The sequence below is a fragment of the Hipposideros armiger genome, unplaced genomic scaffold (assembly GCF_001890085.2).
Source record: "Hipposideros armiger isolate ML-2016 unplaced genomic scaffold, ASM189008v1 scaffold_311, whole genome shotgun sequence".
NCBI classification, from domain to species: domain Eukaryota; kingdom Metazoa; phylum Chordata; class Mammalia; order Chiroptera; family Hipposideridae; genus Hipposideros; species Hipposideros armiger.
In genome coordinates this window covers 1,157,457-1,175,864 of record NW_017731661.1, presented here as the reverse complement: position 1 = coordinate 1,175,864, position 18,408 = coordinate 1,157,457, and the positions used below count along the sequence as shown (strand labels likewise).

The window sequence follows — 18,408 nt, the reverse complement described above, 5'->3', positions numbered from 1 at the left end:
GGGACACCAGCTCTAAGCAGCAGGGCCCTGGTTCGGATCCCACATGAGGGCCAGTGACACTGCCCTCTACAGCTAAGATGGTGAACAATAGCTCAGCCTGGAGCAGGGATGCCATGAGTCACCGGTGACAGCGTAGGCTGCAGCCCCTGCTGCAGTGGGTTGCCATAAGCTACCGTGTGTGGCCAGCAGCCGGTGTGAGCTGCCAAGAGCCTCCGTGAATGGCCGTCCAGAGGCCGGCAACCAATCTGCCTCGCCCAGGAAGAGCGCAATGATACCAACATGGGCCAGTGAAGCGATGTCCTCCACAACTAGACTGAAGAATGAGAAGGACAGCAACTTGTCTGTTCCCCTTCCTCTGACTCCCCAGCGCTGTTCCCCTCCCCTCATTCCCCAATAAAAAAAAAAATCTAAAGAAATACCAAATAAGTATACTACTCAAGAACCAAAAGAAAGAACAAAATGAACTAAAAAAACATAAATGAATAAATGTAGAGCTAAACTTTACTAAAATCAATTATGAATACAATGCTAAAATATTAAGAGTATATTCATAATTACAACTAAACCCATTAAACACCTTGTAATAAGCTAACCAAAAAGAGTAAAAACTAGTTTAAGGAAACTATTACTCATACAAGACTACAGTTTTTAAAATGTCTGTTTATTTCATTATTTAGAGAGGGTTTTTTTTTCCTCTCTAAAGTACATCTTTTTTATAAATAATTGACTAAAACATACATGTAAAGATATTAAAATATTTTTAAGATTAATAACATTATAGCTTAGTTATCTTATATTTAGAAGAAATTATAATGGAAAACATGCAACTCATGATAATCACATAAAATTAAAAATCATAAATTGCCCTCAACTCTCAAGGGCCTACCCAGATCCTTCCATCAGAGTTAATCTCTTTGTGATGCTATAACTCAGTTTCTTTATCACACTATTATAACACCCACACAATGTATACAAATTTCAGTCCTAACACAGTAACTTGCACATCAGTAGGTACTCAATATTTGTGGGATTCAAGGATAAGCCTTCATTGCAAAGTAGCATGGTGCACTGAGTGTTGACTCAGTGCAGTACACTGAGCTCCTCTTCTATCCAAAGAAATTTTCACTTACTTCCTTTACAATTTATAAATCAGATTGGAGAAAACATGATAAAAATGCTACTGCCAAAAGTCTTAATCATATTTTTGTATTAACATTCTTAAGCCCATTGATGTTATAAATAATAATACTAGGGCTAGCCGAGTGGCACGTTGGTTAAGAGCTGGCTTGGGACACCAGAGGGCCCCGGTTCGGATCCCACATATGAGGGCCAGTGACACTGCCCTCTACAGCTAAGATGCTGAACAACAGCTCAACCTGGAGCTGGGCTGCTGTGAGTCGCCGGCGACTGGCATAGGCTGCAGCCCTGTGGCAGTGGGTTGCCATGGGCTACCGTGTGTAGCCAGCAGCCATAGTGAGCGGCTGTCCAGAAGCCGGCGACTGATGTGCCTCGCCCAGGAAGAGTGCAATGATGGTGCCAACTTGGGCCAGTGAAGCATCGTCCTCCACAACTAGACTGAAGAACAAAAGTACAGCAACTTGTCTGTTTCCCTTCCCCCAATTCCTGAGCACTGTTGCCATCCCCCAATCCCCAATTAAAAAAAAAAAAATCTTTAAAAAAACAAAATACTATTCGCAATAGTTAGCATTACAGAGTTCACATCTGCCGGAAAGACACATTATTCCATATGTAAAGTGCCTCATTTAAACCTCACAATAGGGCCCACTGAGTAGCTCAGTTGGTTAAGAGCTCGCTCAAGAGTGCCAGCTCTGAGCCTGAGTTGAGCTGCCGCTGAGCTGCCAACAGGTGGCAGGATGGCTCAGCTAAGAAAAAAAAACAAAACATTAAACCTCACAATAAATTAAATTAGCCATAGTTTGCAGGTGTGGAAACTGAGACAATAAAAAGTTAAATAATACCCAAGGTGACACTGGAATTACCAGGACATGGACCCAAGTAGTATGATTCCAAAGCCCAAGCTCTTAACAGTTTTGTTCTTTCATAACTACAAAGATGGATGGATGGATGGATGGTAGCCCCAGGGCAAGTTTGTATCAGAGAATCTTCCTGAACAGTAATAAGAAATAAAATATTTTTAATAAAACACTAAATATCTAATTGTAATAATAGAATAGCCATAAATATGCCTAAAAATAATTGAGGAAAAATTACAAGCACATTTATATAATATTGAAATTAATGTTAAATTGGCTTTAGGAGACCAAATTTTAAGAACAGTATCTAACTCTGTAGTACAGGTTTAAAGCTTCACCACTCAAATATAAATCTATTTCCTTCTTTCCCTTAATATCATCATGGGCCCTGGACTTTAATACATGCATCTACTAATAAAAAATAAACTTTTCTCAGTAAGGCGAACTGAAAGTGAAGACACAGTAAGAAAGTTATACTTTCCATGTTTTATAAATTGATTTTAGCCAATGCTACATTAAAAATGATTCCCCCATTGTGACATATTGTTTATTTAGTTAGACAGTTAATATGGTCCTAAGAAATAAAAATGACTTGCATAGATCACATCACCATAGAGAAATCACAGGCAGCAAAATATTATCCTGCCAACTTTAGAAAACAAGAAAACTATAAGGAATTATTTAAAGCTTCATAAACTACCAGAGACTATGCAACGGTGATTAAATAGGCATTTATCTTTCATCCCCTTCAATTTTCCATTGCACTGTGCCTCAGCTTGCCAGATGTGTAATGTCCGTCACAAAAAGTAATATGGAATAACTAAACTAGTCTTAAACCTAGCAGAGAAGTATCATCCCCAAAGGGGGACATATTTCTAAAAGCACGATGACTGTTGGAATGATAAAACTTACAACCCTTCTAATCTAAAACATTTTGTAGCTAATACAGTTATTAAAATGTTCATTTTACCCATGTTGGTAAAACATTAAAATAATACTTTAATAGTCTACATGGCATTGTATCTGGCAATGGATTATTAGATATATATCAAAAACATAAACAACAAAAGAAAAAACAGATAAATTGGACTTCATCAAAATTTAAAACTTTTATACTTCAAAGGACACTATCAAAAAAGTGAAAATTTCTCCCATTCTTATAGAATAAGAGAAAATATTTGCAAATCGCATATCTGATAAGGGCCTCATATCCAGAATACATAAACTCTTAGAATTCAACAACTATCAGTAACAAGACCAAATAACTCAATTAAAAACAGGCAAAGAACTTGAATAGTCACTTTTCCAAGAAGATATATAAATGGCCAATAAGCACATGAAAAGACACAGGGACTCAAATAAGTATTTGTACACCCATGTTCATAGCAACAGTATTCACAATAGCCAAAAGGTAGACACAATTCAAGGTCCATCGATGGATAAATGGATAAACAAATTGGTATATATGTACAAAACGCTGAATAAAAGAAGCCAGTCACAAGAGGTTACATGTATGTGTAACTGGTATGAATATCTGGAGTAAGTAAATTCATAAAGACAGAAAGCACATTAATGGTAGCTAGGGAATAAAATCACTGCTTACTAACTGTGGAGTTTTACGTTAAGGTGACAAAAATGTTTTGCAACTAGTCTGAGGTGATGGTTGCTAACATAAATAACCTATCTAAAATATACTTTTTTGTCCAATAGAAAATTCAGTCATAAAAAGCTCTGAAAAACAGATGGCTCCCAATCCTTGATATTTTTACTTCATAAACATAAAATATCAAAATATTATGACTCCAACAGGTGGAATCTAAATTTTCTGGATTCCCCTGCGCCCGTATCTGTACACTCCGGAGCTGTGGCTCTGGGCTAAGGGCTCCTTGGACCCTCCCTGTCCATAGTAACGTAACTTCTGCATCAAGAGTTAAGGGCAAGGCCTACGAATCAGACATTTTCTTCCCCTGACGAGCAGTGTGATCGTCAGTATTTTACTTAACTTCTTTATGTATTTCGGTCTGTATGTAAAATGGGAATAAAAGGGATCCCTCCCGTACAGTTGCTGTGAAGCTGAAATGAAATAATGAATATAAAGCTATGAGTACAGTGCCTAGAACACAGAAAACAAAAAATGTCGGCCAATTCATCTGTATCAGCGCTTCAAACACATCAGAGTATTCCATATCTCAGAGCATCAACTGTTTTCAGTTAGCACCAAACCTGCTACTATCTGAGCAACTTGGGTGACTCGGGGGCTGAGCCCATCGTTGCCTGTGTTTCTCCACCGAGTGCATGGTGGTCACTTGGGGAGCCTTAGACAAGAACCAATGCCCAAGAATCACCCCATAACCCCAACCCAGATCCTGGTTTAATTATTTTAGGGAATGGACCAGACATGCATATTTTTTAAAAGCTCTCCAGGTAGTGTTAATATGTAGGTAGTGTTGAAAATTTTATGTAGACCAATCTTAGGCCCAACCCCCTCTTTAAAGATTTCTCATCATTTCATAGCCAACAGCTGAGGCCATTCTGTGGGTGCTACATAGACAATCTCCATTTAGAAAAGTAGATAAAAAACTTAAAGGTTGGACAAAGACCAACATAGAGATAAAGAAGGATTACTATAAAATTACAATATAAAAGGAAAGATTTTTTAAGGAAACACCAAAAGTTCTTTTAAAAGTAGGATCATGAAGGAGCGGGATAGACAAGGAAATAGAGAAAAGTTGGGTTTAGTGAATGAAAATGTGGAAATAATAGTTAGCACTTAAATGCTCTTTTAATTAGCTTCAATTCCTATTACACGTGCCACTATTACAGATGATCGCTTTTGATCTTTACAACAATCCAATGAAATATTTTCTCACATATGAGGAAACGGAGGCACTGAGAGGTTAAGTTGATGAGCCAAGGTCATACATATAAACAGTGGCAGAGTTGGGATTTCAGCCCAGGATTGATTCCAAACCCATTCTCTTAAACATTATGCTACAACTACCACCCTGTCCAAAAAAAAAAAAAAAAAAACTTACCTGATGTAAGGCATGCACTTATTTTAATTATTATTACTTATTTATTACTTTAATTATTACTTATTTCTAAAGTCAAAATAATAGATTACTATTATAAAAAAACAAACTATCAGCAGTGATTATTTTTGAATAGTGAGATTATAGGTAATTTTTCATTTTAATTTATCTGTACTTGATAAATTTCCTATAATAAACACGTATTCATTTCGAAATTAGAAAAATTAACATATTTTTAAAGCAAGTATAAAACAGAATTTTTATAGTTTACATAATCCCTAGTACAAATTCCCTTCCAAAAAAACTGACAATGAAAAAATTTGATTTAATAAAATATATTTTCCACAACAAGTTTATCTTTCTCGATTTTCTTTTCTGTAGGGAAAAAAATAAAAAGTCTTAAGTAAAAGAAAAGATAATTACCTGTACACTGTCCTCCATTGGTTGGATCTCCATAATATCCTGGCATGCAGTCTTGACATTGCTTTCCTGTGGTAAGATTTTTACACTGTTCGCACACATTATTATTGATGCAAGTGCTATGTCCATTACACTGGCAAGCTAAAGTAAATAGTAAAAAAAAAAATTACAAATCTATACAACAATATCCATTATAATCAATATCAAGACAAAGAACTGATTTTAAAAATCTGAATGGTAGCACAAGTCCAAAAGACATTTCCCAAGTTGTTTTAATGTCTAACATATGTGGCTCAACATATTACTGCAGGATAATACTGTATTGAAATGTTACCTTACACTCTGTAAAACGTAGGAGTTAAGAGATAAATTTGAATATAAAAGTTAAAGCTAAGGAGGGAATACTTTTTAACATAGTCCTTAAAGACTCAGGTTAATATTATGTCTATTAAATTACATAAACACAAGAATGAATAATACAGATTTGATAAAGAATGTTAAAATTCATCTTAATTATATCCACACATAATAACAAAGGATCAATAAATATAGAAAATTGTGTGGCAATAGGTCCTTACTTCAAGAAACTACATTAGTGTAAAATGAACAAAAATAGAACTTTTTCATTAATTTACATAAATATTTATCTTCTTTGGGCAGGAAAAGCTTCAAGGCTTAATTGAAATTCTATGTGTTTGTGAACTAATGGAATCAGATTTAAAGCATGAGTTTTTTGTGCCTTCCTAATATGAGCTTTAATATGTTTTTATATTAATATTACAACAGAATTCAAGAATTTCAGATGAGAGATAAAGTTCATACATGAAAGCTCATGTCTTTGGTGCCTATTTATCATAATATTGACTTAGTTTACCATGCTTGCCCAAACATCATCCTCACTGTCAACAACATAATCATTTTCATCCGTATTACAACTCAGATGGCATTTAACTGAGCTCTCACACGAGCCAGGAAAGCCAACGTTAAGGCAACTCCAGTTGTTTTTGTCACTGGCATCTATTCCGATTGATCAGTTTACATATAGCATCAGTTTTTAAATATTGTAAATATCATCCCTTTGCCATATAGCATACTAGGTGGTCTACATGAATTATACGTGAGTTTATTTAATCATTTACTCCTCACAACAATTCTATGTGGAAGGTACTATTTCTAGGACCATTTCTAAGATGAGGAAGCCTAGGTTAAGCAACAACCCAAAGTCACACAGCTAATCAGTAGCAGAAACAAATGCATCATCAGGATGTATGAATCAAAAAAAAAAATTAAATCCCAATCCACTTCTGTGTGGAAAATTTGAAAGTGAGGGGGAAAATCCCAAGAGACTAACATAAGGTCGTCAACATCAGTTAACATCAAATTGTGAAAAAATAAACCCACAGAGAGTAAAAATCAAATGCTAATATCTTACAGAAATTTTCAGAGGCATAACTCTGTTGTAACATAGCATAGATGACATGGCGTCATCATGGAAAAATGTTAAATACTCTTCATCACCCTTTTCATGAAATTGAAAAATATAACATAGTTTTCAAACTTCTAATATCATATATTACATTATGAAACAGCTAGGAGAAAATTTAATACCAAAGGAAAATGTTCATAATAAGTTAAGTGAAATGACGGTACAGAACATTATGTTTAAAATAATCACAATTTTGTTTTTAAATATATAAATATGCCTATGGAAAAGTTAATGACGGTTATCTTAGTTTGGCAAAATTTTTCTGCACCATCAATTTTCTGTAATACATTCACATTACTTTTATAATAAGAAATAATAATGTTAACTTTAACTTTTAACACTGTGCTTAAAAGTTTAAGATATTGTTTCATAAAAAAATTTTATGTGAAACCAATAAGGTTAATTCACTCAAGTAAAAACAAAATTTTATGAGTGTTCACTACATGTAAAGCATTACCTGAAAAATTCAAAATAGGAGATGGGTTACTTTATTTTATGAAATTCTTGGCTCCATTTTTCCATCAGAAACACAAATGCTTTAACTACTGAATAAGATGATTAAATTTATCAATCACATTTAACATCCTCCTCACAGAATACCAACCACTGAAATATTGAGAACGCTTGTAAGCAGTTACAAGAACTTGAGTATGGTGACAATTACACAAATAAAACTGGAAAGTAGGACCGGCTGAGTGGCGCATTGGTTAAGAGCTGGCTTGGGATGCCAGCTCTGAGCAGCAGGACTCCAGTTCGGATCCCTCATGAGGGCCAGTGACACTGTCCTCTGCAGCTAAGATGCTGATCAACAACTCAACCTGGAGCTGGGCTGCCGTGAGTCACCGGCGACGGCATAGGCTGCAGCCCCTGCTGCAGTGGGTTGCCATGGGATACAGTGTGTAGCCAGCAGCCAGTGTGAGTGGCCAGTAGCCGCTGTGAGCGACCATCCAGAAGCTGGAGACTGATCTGCCTCACCCGGGAAGAGCGCAACGATAATACCAACATGGGCCAGTGAGGCAACGTCCTCCACAACTAGACTGAAGAACCAAAGAACATCACCTTGTCTGCTCCCCTCCCTGATTCCCCAACACTGTTCCCCTCTCCCAATTCCCCAATAAAATCTTTAAAAAAAAAAAAACTGGAAAGTAGTAGCCTACATAAAACACTTCTGGAAATTAAGAGGACCCCTGGCATAATGCCACTCAACTGTCGCTTCCTGAAAGTGAGAGTGCAGAAGGCTGATCTGAGCCACATGGCGATCAAAAAGCACATCACCTGTGTACTGCCACACAGCTGATAGGAAGTGTGACTCAGGGAAGTCTCACACTGTATGTGGTGAATATACCACATACACTATAATTTAGACTTAACTGCAAGCAAAATTTCCAGCCAAAAGAAGAATGGTCATTGTCACAGCTTGTAATTGATATGGTAGCAAGGACAAAGGAAAAGGCATGTCACAGAAAATAGGATCCAGGAGTAGCAGCTGGATCAGACAGACGAGAAAAGCGCGTACTGCTCAGGCTGTGATTATGTTTTAGCCCCCACTGCTAGCAGGGCGTTGGATCAACAGGTAATGTCAGTGTGTACCTTGTACTTCTTCCAGGATCCTTACTAGAGAGGTTCTAATAACAACCTGGCTGTGGTTGATGAATAAAACTACAGAGAAGCCATCCTTACTGTTGTGTTTAAATTTTAAAGCCCACCCATACGGCTGGCTCCTCATCTATGGACACATAAGCAGAAAAAAAATGAAAATAAAACATAATGAAAAACTCACCATTTGATATGCAAATAAAGTACATATTTTGAAAAATATGTGCTCTCTAAAACAGATGTAAACCATTGAAAAATATCTGCTTGACATTCTCAATAGAATTCAAAACTATATATGCAGAAAATCAAGGCTAAGATTTATCCAAAAAATTTTTCAACACATAGCCTACCTTAAAAGCAAAGGAAATTATGATTGCTAGAAGTAAAGCATGGATTCAAATTAAGAATGTTAAAGATAAGTTTGAGCTTATGACAAAATTTTACTATACACGGGAAAAACAAGCTAAAGCTAAGAGCTATGGGTTTTCAAACTCAGCAGGGCGAGGAGATACAATCTCTGGCATACTGTACTAAGGGAACTAAACTGAACCAGATGTATAATGTTTGGAGCCTTCAATTATAGCCCCTATCTGTGGAAAAGATACTAAACCGCACCACCAGCCCAAATAAGCAGGAAAGAATCTTAAGTCACTTGGTATATGTATGAAAGACAAAAGTCACTTGTGAGAAATGAAAGCCTGTGCCAAGCATATGTGTTTGGTTGAAATTCACATCAACCATATGGTGGAAAAACACCCACATCAAACATTAATGTAAAACCTGTTCTGTAAAAGGATTATAAGGAAACATTATACACAAATCTATTCCAATAAATGAAATAACCTAGACGAAAGAAGACAAAGTCTTAGAAAGTCGCTAGCTACCAAAATTGACTCAAGAAGAAATAGAAAATATGACTAGGCTATACCAATAAGGAGATTTAGTTAATAATCAACAAAGTGCCGGGAAAGTATAGTCCAAGATCAGCTGGGTTAACTTGAATTCTACCAAATGGTTAAAGAATAAGGAACACCAATTATTCACAAGCACTTCCAAACACAGAAGCAAAGGGGACATCCTAAGTCAATCTGTGAGGTGAATATTAACCTAATGCAAAACCAGACAGTCATCACAAGAAAAGAAGACGACAGACTAATATATCTTATGATTATAGGGGCAAAATCCTCTACAAATTACTAGCAAACTGAATCCACAAGCATATAAAAATGATTATACACCATGACTAATCGGAATTTATCCCAGGAATGCAAGACTGTTTAAACATGAAAATCGATCAAATAATACAGCATACAAATAGAGAAAGGGGGAAAAAATCCCACATGAAATAAAGGGGGGACAAAACCCACATGATAATCTCAATAGATGGAAAATTCTGAAAAATTAGGAATAAAAGGGAATTGTCTCAACTTAATAAAGGATGTGTCAAAAATTCAGAGCTAACATCATAGTTAATGGTGAAAGAATGAAAGCTTTCCTTTTAAGATTGGAAACAAGACAAAAATGTCCTCTCTTGTGGCTTCTACTCAACATTGTGCTGGAGGTTCTGGACACAGCAATTAGGCAAGAAAACAAAAAATGAAAGGCATCCAGGTTACAAAAGAAGATGTAAAACTAACTCTATTTGCAGATGACATGATCTTACTTATAGAAAACTCTAAAGAATCCACACACAAAAATTATTTGAGCTAAAAAATGAGTTTAGAAATGTTGTAGGATAAAAGATCAATTAGTATAGAAAAATCCATTTTATTGTATTTCTATACATACAATGAACAATCCAAAAATGAAATGAAGAAAACAATTCCATTTACAATGGCATCAGAAATAATTAAGTACTCAGAAATACATTTAACCAAAAAATGCAAAATGTGTACACATATGTTCAAAGCTACAAAACATTGTTAAAAGAAATCAATGTAAAGATATTCTGTATTCATGGATTGGAAGGCTTAATATTAAGAAAGCAATTCATTCCAATTGATTTACAAATTGAATGCAGTGTCTATCAATTACCAACAGACTTTTTTATAGGCATAGACAAGCAGATCCTAAAATTCATATGGAATTACAAAGAACGCAGACTAGCCAAAACAATCTTGAAAAAGAAAAGCAAAGCTGAAGAACTGGCACTTCCCAATTTCAAAGCCTACTACAAAATTACAGTAATCAAATCAGTGTGGTATTGGCATACAGATAAACATATACATAACTGAACTAGAATTAGGTTAAAAAATAATCCCATACATCTATGGTCAATTGATTTTCTACAAGGGTGGAAAATCATTAAGTAGGGAACAAAGTCTTTTCAACAAATGGTGCCGGGTAACTTGATATCCACACGCAAAAGAATGAACTTGGACCCATATATCACACCATATGTAACAGTTAACTAAATATGGATCAAAGACCTACATGCAAGAGCTAAAATTATGAAAATGTTAGAAGAAAATATAGATGTAAACCTTCATGATTTTGGATTAGTTGAGGGTGTCTGAGCTATGACACCAAAAGTACAAGCCACCAACTGAAAAAAATAGATCTACTGAACATCATCAAGATAAAAAGCTTTTGTGCCTCAAAGAACACTGCCAAGAAAGTGAAGAGGTGACCCACAGTATAGGAGAAAATATTTGAGAATATTATCTCTGATAAGGTCTTATACCCAGAATACATAAATAACTCTTAAAATTCTACAACTAAAAAAAAATTTAAATGAACAAAGGATTTGAAGACATTTTCTGAAGAAAATCCATGAATAGATAAGGGAAAGGCAAATCAAAACCACAGTGGGCTTCTACTTGACACCATCTGGGAGGATATAATAATCAAAATGACGGCCAACAGCCAGTGTTGGAGAGGATGGAGTACTTAAACCCTTCATGCACTGCTGGTGGGAATGTAAAATGGTAGCTCTGGAAAGCAATCTAGCAATTCCTCAAAAGGGTAAATATAGATTTACTGTATGACTACAAATTCCACTCCTAGGTACAGACCAAAATAAATAAAGCATGTCCACACAAAAACTTATAAAAAATGTTCATACCAACATAATTTATAACAGCAAACAAATTAGAAACCAGCCAGGGATCCGTCCACTGATGAGTGTAGAAACCAGTGGCATGCAACTGAATACGGACATTCAGTCACAAAAGTAAGGACTATTGCACGCTAAAATACGGATGAACCTTAAGAACTTATGGTGAGTGACAGACCCAAAAGGAAACACATTATAAGACTGCATTTCGATGAAATCTCCAGAATCGACAAATCCAGAGAAAGAACGTGGATTCGTGTTTTCAGGTGCTGGCGGGAAGCAGGAAGAGGTGCGGACTGGTAAGGGTGCGAGATTTTGTTCGGGGGTAATTAAAATGTTCTGGGATGATGACAGCTGCACACTCACTGATTATACTAAACACCACTGAATTGTACACTTTAAAATGGTTGATTTTATGGCATATGAGTTATGTCAATAAACATACAAACAAAATAGAACTAATTAGATGAGCTGAAAAATAATTGTCACCATTTTTGCCATCTATGCACATACAACATTCACATTGCCTTTCTCCTTGCTCTCCTCAAAAAGTGGGCTTTTTCCCACCCTATGAACATGGGTGGCATCAAGACTGTCTCAGAACAATACAATGCAGAAGGAGTGATGGTACAGAAATTCTGGCTTAGGCCTCAAGAGCCACCATACTCTGCTCCCTCCTTCTTGGAATTCTCCACTAAGAACACTGTGTATAGAAACCCAGTCTGTAAACTGGAGCGTGAGAGGCCAAGTGCAGCAGAGAAGAGCCATTTGCAGCTGAGGACCCCTAGACCAACCAGCCAGCTCACACCACCAGACATGTGTGTGAAGCATCTGAGACTGTCCAAAACCAGTCAAGCTGCCAGATAACTGCAGCCACATGACAAAAAAAAAAAAAAAAAGAAGAAACTAGCAGAACTGCCCAGCAGAATTCTGCAAAAATAGATGATGCAGAATCATGAATAAAACTGCTTGGATACTTGAATAGTGAGCTTAGGGTGCTATGTTAAATAGTAATAAGTAAATGAAACACAGATTTAAGAGAAAATGGGAAACATCTAAAGAAACAATTAGTCACCTGAAATACAGACCAAAGGAGATGCAAGGATATAAAATATAGAGAAGACAGTAAGAAAAAATAGGGACATAGTGAAAAAGCCTACCATAAGTGAAGGAAACTTCTAGAAATAGAGGACAGAGTGACACAGTGGAAAAGATACAATATTTGAAGAGATAATGGCAGAAAACTTTACAAAAATGATGAAAAACAAAGCCATACAGTTCACAATCACAATTAAAAAAATAAAACTGATACTTAGGTACATCATATTAAAATTATTGACATCTAAAAACTAGGGGAACAAAATCTATTTAAAAAAAGTTAGAAGGGGGCCGGCCGAGTGGCTCAGTTGGTTAAGAGCTCGCTCAAGAGTTTGAGCTCTGAGCAACAGCGGTTCAATTCCCGGCCCGAGCTGAGCAGCCGCTGAGCTGCCAACAGGTGGCGGGATGGCTCAGCTTAAAAAAAAAAATGTCAGAAGGAGGAAAAAGACATACTGCTTTCAAAAGATAAACAATAAAACTGGGACATTCTTGAGAGAATAAGAGGAAACTAAAGAAAAGCAAATTACAACTTCAAATTATTCAAAAATATATCTGTCAACTTAGAATGATATTTCCAGTAAAAATATCCTTCAAATCTGAAGACACACACATACTCAATAAAAACGTTTTTCAGATATATGAAAGCTGTAACTTAATGCTACAATTGAAAAACACAATATTTAAGTTAAAGTTCATCAAGCTAAACAATATTATAGCAGAAGGAAATGCAGAGATGCAGAGCTATAGGAAAAAATGAAGATCACAGGAAATGGCCAATACATTGGTAAATAAAAGAAGATTTTTTTCTTATCATGATTTCTTTATACGAAAATTGTTTAAAACAAAGATAATGTATTGTGTTGTTAATAACATACATAGAAGTAAAATATATGGCAATAATTATACAAAGGACAGGAAGGGAGCAAATGGAATTACACTATTGTAATATTCTTACCTTACACATGAAGTAGTATAATATTGATTCAAGGTAGACTGTGATAAGATAAAGATGACTATTACAATCACTACAGCAGTCACTAAAAAAAACACAAAAGAGGTATAGCTAAAAATCCAATGAAAGTGATAAAAATGGACTTAAAAAACACTCAATTAATCCAAAAAAGGCAAAAGGAGGAATAAGCAACAGAGGAAAAAATAAGGAAAACTCTTACACAAATTCCATAATGGTAGGACTTAAACTCAATAATACCAATATTATATTAAATCTTAATTCCCTAAGCACTCTGATAAAAGACAGAGATTGTCAAAATAGATTAAAAAAAAAAAGACCTATACGCTATGTACAAGAGATTAATCAAATAAAAATACACACATAGACGACTTCCACTTCTGCCCATGAAGGACTAATCACTCTGATAATTGACCTCTAGTAATAAACAACAATAAAACTAAAGAAAATATATGAAACAACCACTTTCAGATATAACAGGCAGCTCAGGAATGGAATGCCTGAGAGAAGGGAAACAAAATATGACTGCTTGCTACCTGGAGGCAGGTATGAGGATGCAGCCCGGGGACGGTAACCCAAAGGCCAGAAATGTCATTTGTTTAGGGAACAAACAACAGAGTTCAGGGAGGCTGTGGTGGCTAGAATTTGTGGAGCAAAATAGTACGAAGAGAGCTGCACACAGTTATCGGCAGAGGAGTTTGACTCATAACTGAATAATGAATTGAATACATTTTGAAACGCCATGAAGCTGGAGAAAGAGCCAGCAGAAAAGAGTAAATCAAACAATGCCAGGATCTCACTTAAGACTGGGAACAGTTTGTATTCCCACTAGTCAAAGTGGGGAGACCTCATCATATAATGAGCACTGTACAGAGACCACAAAAAGGAACTATCTTAGTGGAAAAATAATTAGCACTAGACTTAGTTAGGGCTGCTGTGTACAGGCCCCACCAAACCTTAAAAAACATTTTTTGAAACAATCATACAGATCCCACCTAACAGCTGATTGCCAGAATAAAGTTCAACATGCTAAAAAAAATAGAACAAAATCAAATAGTAAACTACAAAAATTCACAATGTTCAAGATACTATCAAAAGTAAACAAGCTGGAAAACGTTATCCATAATCACTCAAAAAAGATATCAACGGAAACAAAGAAATAGCACACTAATGGAATAAGTAGAAAAGGACTTAAAACATGTGATATACAGATGATGTATTATAGAACTGTACACTTGAAACCTATGTAATTTTACTAACCACTGTCACACCAATAAATTTGTTTTTAAAAAGAAGCTTTTAAAAAATTCTCCAGGGGCCGGCCGAGTGGTGCTATGGTTAAGAGCTGGTTTGGGATGCCAGAGGGCCCTGGTTCGGATCCCACATATGAGGGCTGGTGACACTGCCCTCTACAAAAAAAAAAAAAATTCTCCATATACTCAAGAATAGAGAGAAATGAAAATTATAAAATGACTAAAATATACCATTTCTAAAGATGAAAAATAGACTATGCAAAATGAGAAATAAATTCAATGGGGAAGGAACAGCTTTTACAACAATGGTGCTGAGACACCTAGATACCACTTGCAAAAGAATTAAGTCCCTATCTCACACCACATACAAAAAGTAACTCAAAAGAGATCAAAGACTTAAACGTAAGAGCTAAAGCCATTAAACTCTTAAAAGAAAATATAGGCATCAATATTTGGGATCTAGGCAAAATATAAGGTTTCACAGGTATGACACAATAGTACAAGAAACGATGGAAAAATAGGACATCATCAAAATTTAAAACTTTTGTGATTCAAAGGACACTATCAAGAAAATAAAGACAACTCACAGAATGGGAGAAAATATTTGCAAATCAATTTTTGATAAGGGACTTGTATTCAGAATATATAAAGAACTATTACAATTCAATAATAAAAAGACAAATACCCCAATTCAACAACTGGCTGAGAATTTAATAGACATTTATCCAAAGACATACTAATGATCAATAAGCACACGAAAAGATGCTCAACATCATTAGCCACCAATAAATTGTATATCAAAACCACAATGACATACCACTTCAAACCCACCAGGATGACTGTTATCAAAATACACGAAATAAGAGTGTTGGCAAGGATGAAAAGTAATTGGAACCCTCATGTACTGCTAGTTGGAATTTAAAACAGTGCAGCAGCTTTGAAACATTCTGGCAGCTCCTCAAAAGGTTAAACATAGTTACCATTTGACCCAGATATTCCATTCTCAAAGTAATGAAAATATGCCCACACAAACTTGTACATGAATGTTCATAGAAGCATTATTCAAAAAGCCAAAAGTGGGAAACACCCAAATGTCCATCAAGTGATGAATGGATAAACAATATAAGATGTATTCTTATAATGGAACATTATTTGGTAATTAAAAGCAGTGAATGAAGTACTCCTACATGCAAAACATGGATAAAGCTTGAAAACATTATGCAATGTGAAAGAAGCCAGTCACAAAAAACCACAATTGTATGATCCAATTTATATAAAATGTCCAGAATAGGCAAATCCATTGAGGTATAAAGATTAGTGGGTGTTTAGGGCTGACAAGGGTAGGTGGGGGTTTAATGTGCAGTGATTGCTAATAAGCATAAGGTTTCTTTGGGAATGATAAAATGTTTTCAAATTGATTGTGGTGACAGTTGCATAATTCTGTGAAAATACTAAAAACCACTGAGTTGCACATTGTAAATGGGTAAACTGTATGGTGTGATGGTTTTGATGTGTCAGTGAAGCTAGATTTTGGTACCCAGTTACTCTGTACAGCAGGAAGCTGTACATTTGACAAGATAGTCACTTTGATGATAAGGTATGTTACATGGTACAGCTGAGTTTAAGGAAGGGATGGACCAATTAGATGATCCTTACAAGGAACTGGTGTCCAATTAAAGAAAGAGATTAAAAGTGTCAGAGATCCATTCAAGTTTTTGAGAGCCTACAATGCTAGGAGATGAACCCTTCTATGTGGGAGAGAATGTGAGCATTCTGGAGAAGCTGGAGTGGTCACTGGCTAACAGCCAACTAGAAAACAGGCACTTCAGTCCTACAGCTGCAAGGAGCTGAATACTGCCAACAATCTGAATGCGCTGGGAAGCAGATTCTTCTCCAGAGCTTCCGAACAAAAACTCAGCCTGACTGACACCTTGCTTTCAGCCTTTGAGACCTGAAACAGAGAAGCCAGCTGGGCCAGGCCCCAACACGTGACATGCTGTGAGCTATAAAGGGGCACTATTTAAGCCTCTAAACTTGTGATAATTTTTTATGCTGCAATAGAAAACCAATACACAAAAACTCACAGGCACATACAATAGTTTAGTGGTTACCAGAGGGAAGGGGGGAGGGGGGTGGTAGATGAGGGTAAACAGGGTCAAATATATGGTGAGGGAAGGAAAACTGACTCTGGGTGGTGAACACACAATGTAATATATAGATGATGTATTACAGATTTGTACACTTGAAACCTATGTAATTTTACTAACCATTGTCACCCCAATAAATTTTATTTTAAAAAAATAAAATTAAATTAATTAACTCTCCAAAATAAAGCAGTGAAAGAAAAACAAACTGGTATAGTGCCAACTACACAAATCAAAGTAGAAAGTCGTAACCTCGTATAGTATCTCTGGAAATTAAGAGAGGGTCCTTGTCATACACCACTAAATCATCTATTTTGAAAGTCTGTTATTAGGTGAAAATATTTAGGAATGTTATGTCCTTTTGATGAATTCATCCATTTATCTTTATGAAGTGAACCTCTTTATTCCAGATAATATTTTTTGCTCTGAAAACTATTTATCTGATATTAGCTTAGCCAATTCAACTTGCTCTTGATTTGTGTTAGCATAGTATATCTGTTTCCATTCTTTTACTTTTAAAATATGTCTTTGTATTTTAAATGGGTTTCTTATAGGCAGCCTACAGTCGGGTCTTGTTTTTTTAGCTAATATGAAAATGTCGGCCTTTTTATTGCGGAGATTAGATCATTTACATTTAGCGTAATTATTGAAATGACTGAACTGAAATCTATCACTTTGCCATTAGTAACTATTTGTCCCATCTGTTCTGTATTCTTCTTTTTCTCTTGTTCTGCCTTCTTTTGAATTAATTATTAACTCATTTTATCTGTTTTCTTGGCTTGTTGGCTATAGATCTCTGTTATTTTTGGAGCATCAAAGGATTTGTGGATATATGTTAAAACCACCACAGTAATTAATAAATATTTTTGAGGGAGATACTTGGAAGCTACAAAAATATCTGGTTTCACCTTGAAGTTTTACCCACTAATTTCAACATTCTCAAGTAGGTTAATCTTACAGCCAATTATCACTGTGGGGTTCTCTTTGTTTTTTTTTAATTTCCTTCATTCCTTCTACATTTATTATTTGGAATTTTTCTGTAAGGAATATTTGTCTATGTTCATCCATTTATTATTTATTCAATCACTTAAATCAGTATAGAATCATGGATATGTATTTTACACTTTGGGTTACAATCCAGTACAATCATTTATTTTTTGCCCAGATGTGATCTATTGAGAACTCTTTTAGGTTGGTTCTGTGTCCCTTTGAAATGTTCCTATCTCTTCCTCCCTCCCTCCTTCCCTCCCTCCCTCTTTCTTCCTTCCTTTCTTCCTTTGTGTTTCTTTCTTTTCTTTTCTTTCTCCTTCCTTCCTCCCTCCCTCCCTCTTTTTCTTTCTTTCCTTTCCTTTCCTTTCCT

At 35.6% G+C, this 18,408-nt stretch overlaps 1 protein-coding gene across 9 annotated transcripts in view; it reads right to left on the bottom strand.

Moving 5' to 3' along the window:
- Positions 1–18,408, bottom strand: part of ATRNL1 (attractin like 1) — a 625,874-nt gene that overhangs the window by 468,045 nt on the left and 139,421 nt on the right. For 8 of the 9 annotated variants that reach the window (XM_019660096.1, XM_019660098.1, XM_019660101.1 and 5 more), the window contains exon 19: positions 5,450–5,587. In XM_019660096.1, the coding sequence (XP_019515641.1) occupies positions 5,450–5,587 (138 nt within the window). Of the gene's footprint in view, positions 1–5,449; positions 5,588–13,636; positions 13,719–18,408 lie in introns of those variants that run through there. The other variant, XM_019660104.1, reaches the window with a different exon arrangement.